General features: G+C 40.1%; 1 protein-coding gene across 5 annotated transcripts in view; it reads left to right on the plus strand.

Annotated features, from left to right (window-relative positions):
• The window catches only part of EBF3 (EBF transcription factor 3), a gene marked incomplete at its 3' end in the record, with an annotated part of 120,354 nt that overhangs the window by 83,724 nt on the left and 31,630 nt on the right, over window positions 1–5,000 (plus strand). For all 5 annotated transcript variants that reach the window (XM_080620828.1, XM_080620829.1, XM_080620830.1 and 2 more), the window contains exons 9-10: window positions 850–980; window positions 1,499–1,625. In XM_080620828.1, coding sequence (XP_080476954.1) covers window positions 850–980; window positions 1,499–1,625 — 258 coding nt within the window. The remainder of the gene's footprint in view (window positions 1–849; window positions 981–1,498; window positions 1,626–5,000) is intronic.

Raw genomic sequence — 5,000 nt, forward strand, 5'->3', positions numbered from 1 at the left:
GCATACAAAAGACCATCAAAGCTGGTAAAAAAGGTCTGTCAACACCATGTAAAAGAAGGGCTGATCAAAGGGAAGAACAAAGCGATTCTCTCAGAGGCTGTGCAGCCTTCAGCCCCAGCCTCGCTGCAGCTAACTGGCTGTTGGGAGCATGGAGAGCCTGGTGCTGGCTGCTGCCTACCTCTGCTCCCCAGCACCATTGTAATAACTCATGCAAATGTGAAGACTCTAGAGACAAAGGGAGGTCAAGTAAATGGCTCAGGGATTCATGTCGACAAACAATATTAGATGTAAAATGTGTACCTTTGACAAAAGTATTAATATAGTGCTTTTGATTTTTTCCTGATGAAAAGTGAAAAGTAGTAATTACGAAGTGACAGAGGAAAATGAAGTTTTGAACCAAAAGGCAAAGTTCGCGGATGAAAAAACCCAACCCAATTAGCTGCTTATGAGGAATCGAAATTCAGAGCATTTGCTCTTCCATCTCCCTCAACAACCTTTTGATTGACTCTGCTTAGATCTGTACAGCAAAGCAGATAAATCGACATGCCACATGCATGCGATGCTTAATCATTTGTAATAGCCATATTTGCCCTGACATACAATTTGCTATATCAAGCCAGTTTTTTCTTGCTCACCAGTGTTCTGCTGCTTGGCCTTTGCTTTATAAAACATTTAATAGTTTGCTTTAAATACATCAACATGCTGATATATGATTGCCCTTTATATGCCTCCTCGAGAAATCATGCACTTTCCTCCTATTGTGCTTTGCATGGTTTGTCATTGGTGAAGAGATCTCATGTCAGGAAAGAAGGGGTATTAAGGTCTTGATTTTCTGTCTTGTACAAGCAGCTACTCCGTGCATAAAGGCCATCAGTCCTAGTGAAGGCTGGACTACTGGTGGGGCTACTGTCATCATAATCGGAGACAACTTCTTTGATGGCTTACAAGTCGTATTTGGAACTATGTTGGTCTGGAGTGAGGTAAGCTATCTAAATTGGTGGGCTTTGAACTGTCACATTTTTCCATGAATGATTTTAACAAGCTGTCAATAGGCTATTGACATGAGGTATCAGGAGATTTTGTTTCACGGCGCCTTTTTAACCATGAATTCACATGTGACAATCGACAACACGGAGAGAAATATACTTGAGGCACATCATGGCCCTCTAGTGGAAGACTTGCTGTAGGAGGTCTCCCAGTGCAATTGGACAATTAGTGTTAAAATTACTAGAAGTAGCCTTAAGGAGACATATGGAGGCAATTTTCATATGAATGATGCCCTGTGGCCTTTCCTGCAAACGAAACCCGAGGATCATTTACAGAGTTTTTTCTTAAGAAAACTTGTAGAACCCTTATCTTCCAACATGACAGCGAGAAGGGAGAACTTTGAGACGACGAGTCCGATTGAAAGTCATTTTTGTAACTATGCAAACAGGCTGGCATCAGTCTTATCAATGCCATCTTGATTTAAGGTATGTTTTCTGTATGATTCTCGTAGCTGATAACACCCCACGCCATCAGAGTTCAAACACCACCACGGCACATTCCAGGAGTTGTTGAAGTAACTCTCTCCTACAAATCCAAACAGTTCTGCAAAGGTGCTCCCGGCCGGTTCGTCTACACTGGTAAGTGTAAGGTTTCCTTACTGCTTTTGGGACAATAACTCCCATGTCTTAATGATACACAGGCAGTGCAAAGCAGGAACATTACAATGCTCTTAAAAATTTGGCTGTGTCTTGCAGGAAATGTATGTGGTGGTAGCTGAACCTCAAAATACCTTCTTGTATGGGCACCCAGAAGCTCTGGTGCCTCTCGAAGCCTCTTGGGTCTTATATATCTCCATGTCTCATGAGACCAAGCTCTCTCACAAAGATACCTGTTACTTCCTGTTCTCATTTTTGGCCAGAAATAGATTAACAACGGCATTTCCTACTCTGCTCCAGCCAGAAAAAGGAGTTAAGAAGTATTCAGTGATGAAAAATATTTCTCAGACTATCTATCCAAACTTCTTGAACTTCCCTAAAGGTTCAGTTGGAGTTCTAGGCACCGGTTCAAGCAGCTGTTGTTGGATCCAAATAACTTTATCCAACCTTATTCACAATCTGGCTCTAAAAATTCTTTCAGACCTGAAACTTGGGATACAAACTCACAAGCCTGGGAATGATTTATTTATGCCAATCCTGTTAAAGACATTTGATTTTAATTTACAAGAGCACAAGAAAAAGTCGGAACTTTGTGGTTTCCAGTGGTTTTAATACGAAAATTCTTACTTTGGGATGAAGTATTGCTGGCTTTTTATCTAAAATGTGTATTACAGCTTTTCTGGCATTTAACAATGAATTTGACTGAGGTGCTGGGGGAGAAAAGGGAGAAACAGCAATTTAATTTACCGTTCTTTTGGATGAGGATTATAGGTAATAAATTTGATCTGATGAATCAATCTCTCATTTGAAAACAAAGAGCCTTTAACTGTTTACTCGTCAGACTGTAGGGATTCAGGGAGAATTCTTGCTGCTTATTGGGTAGATAATGCAGATTGCAGATGATGTGCAGATGATGTGCATTTTGATGAATATTTTCCCCCTAGACTGCAACTGTTTCTATCTATTAATTCAGATCTAATGGGAAAAGTGTGTTCCTGGGTAGCTTTAAGCTAGGACTTTTCAAACAGTTAACACATTGTGGATATGTTTTTGACTGCCTAAGATCTATCAGTGAAATGTACTTTTAGAGTGAAGGTAGCATCTGATATTGCTATCTTCCATCTATCCCTTGAGCAAACTCAATGCTTGCATTCACACTGGGGTGCCTCAATTCTGGCTGACAAGGGAGACAATATTGACATTTTCTTGATCTTTCTGATTGGTTTTTTTACCGGAGGTACCAAAGAGGGTGGTAGTGACTCTTTTGGTGCTAACAACATATGTTGAAAGCCAACATTGTTTTGTAGCCTATTGCAAAGGTGGTGACTGCAGGTGGGGCTGCATGTGGTCATGGTTACAGGCTAAAAAATGCTGTTATGAGCATAGTCCATGCAAAGCTACAGTACCCTGACAAGTATGACTGGCTAGGATAAGTGTTCAGCAAAATAAAAGATGAATGAATTAAAAGCCTCAGACTAAGTTCCAGATAGTTTAGCTGTTGTGAGCTGGTGCAGTTCCATTGCACACAGGGAAGCACTGCAGATTTGAACCAGATGACAGTCTGGCTCAGTACAGAGGAATTCTGAATTGCTCCATAGTAATGTCTTTAACTGATTTCTTAGGTGAGGATTTTGCAAATTTGGCAACTTTTGCTGGTTTTGAACTTCTTTTTTTATGTGTAAATACGAATATGTATGAAATTAAGGAAAAGACATTTGTTTCTTCTTTCCGGGGGTCATCTTTTGTATATATCGCTAAGTAAAGATATTGAGAACAGTGAGAGTGTCAGGAGATTTTCCTGCTGGAAAAAAATGGTAATAAAGTACATTGCTAACAACACTTTAGTGGGATATATATATATATATATATTTAAAATGCCTTTTGAGGGAAAGACAAACCTATATCTCAGCAATAAGAGAATAAAAAGATAACACCCGCGTCTGCCTGACCAAGAAACTTCTGCCCGCTCTGCTTTATCCTGAAATGATAGGAGGACTGAGATAGTCTTTGGAAATTACAGCTGCCATTGAGAGCGGAGCCAAGCCTGACTGTATTTCAGAAAATGAAAATGATGTAGTCCTAGAGGAGGGAGGGGCTGAATCCCCAGGGCATCTGTTTCCCATCAGTGTCCCACCATGCTTGCAGCCTGGCTTGGCACTCTAACATTTAACCTTCCCAGCATGAGGTAGACCATAGGGCAACAAGGCTGCCGAGTAATGAAACAAGAGTGTAGTGTGATGTACAAAGCCTTTGTGAGCAGAGAAGTTGAGACATTAAATGATCAGGGTGCAGAGATACGAAAGTTCCAGATTTTTCTCAAAAGCCCCTATTAGTCTCACACAGAAGCAGGAGCGCGCCAGCTCTCAGCAGGCAGAGGCAAGGCCTTTCCCCATCTATCCATGCCTTTTTGCCCGCTGCTTTCAACTATTATAAAGATACAATTACCTTGGGAGATTGTGGCAGTTCAGTTGATTAGCACGGTGAATTAAAAGAATGAGTCACAAATGACATGTCCAGCTCTTCTCTACTAGTCCTTTGTATTCCCAGTATACCTCACCCCTGTTGTAAGAAGGTCAAAAATTAGAGAGAGATAACAATTTTCAAGCAGCTAGCACTTAGGAGCAGAATTAACAATCATTCTGTATGTAATTGCCAGTTAATAGTAAATTGCCTTCTAGACTGTAAAATGCTATATAAACTGGTGGGCACCTAAAATTAAATTAATGAGGTATTTGCTGCATTTAAAAGTGAATAGTGCAAATTAATAACCGGGTACTATACTTGTTTTAATATATATTGACCAGTGCATCGTTTGCTTGTTTAATAATCATTTTTAAAGGGCTACCTGAAAAATTCTCTATGTCTGAGCAAATGGAGTGGCTTGTGCAGGTTGTAGCTGTAATTTTGCTGCTGAAGTCTTCCAGATTTTTAAATCAAATATCAGAGATTATTTTTTTAATTAGAATATAAGCACTGCGGCGTTATTTGATTATGGCAAATTGTGATTTGTATGCTTCTAAATGAAATTATGTTACAGATAAAACTGCACCTTTGCACACATATTTTAAGCTCTAGATTCTGTTGGTTTACTTGAAGATGAGCGGCAGTGCTGAATTTACAGTGTGTTGGTGCCACTGCCTTACTGTTTTCTCCAAGTGTCTATTTTGCATAATGGTTACCTAGCAAATAAAGGAAGTATAGTCAGACCCTGTGTATATTAAAATAGTTCCAAAGAAAGCCAGTTGGCACGCAGAACTTTTAAATGCTGGCGGTTTGCACTGCGCCGTTCCTGCTGCACACCCTTGTTTTGATAACTTCCTTTGCTCGGTGAAAGAAATGACCCAAATTGTCAGGAGA

Source organism: Psittacula echo (genome assembly GCF_963264785.1).
Source record: "Psittacula echo genome assembly, chromosome: 6".
Lineage (NCBI taxonomy): Eukaryota > Metazoa > Chordata > Aves > Psittaciformes > Psittacidae > Psittacula > Psittacula echo.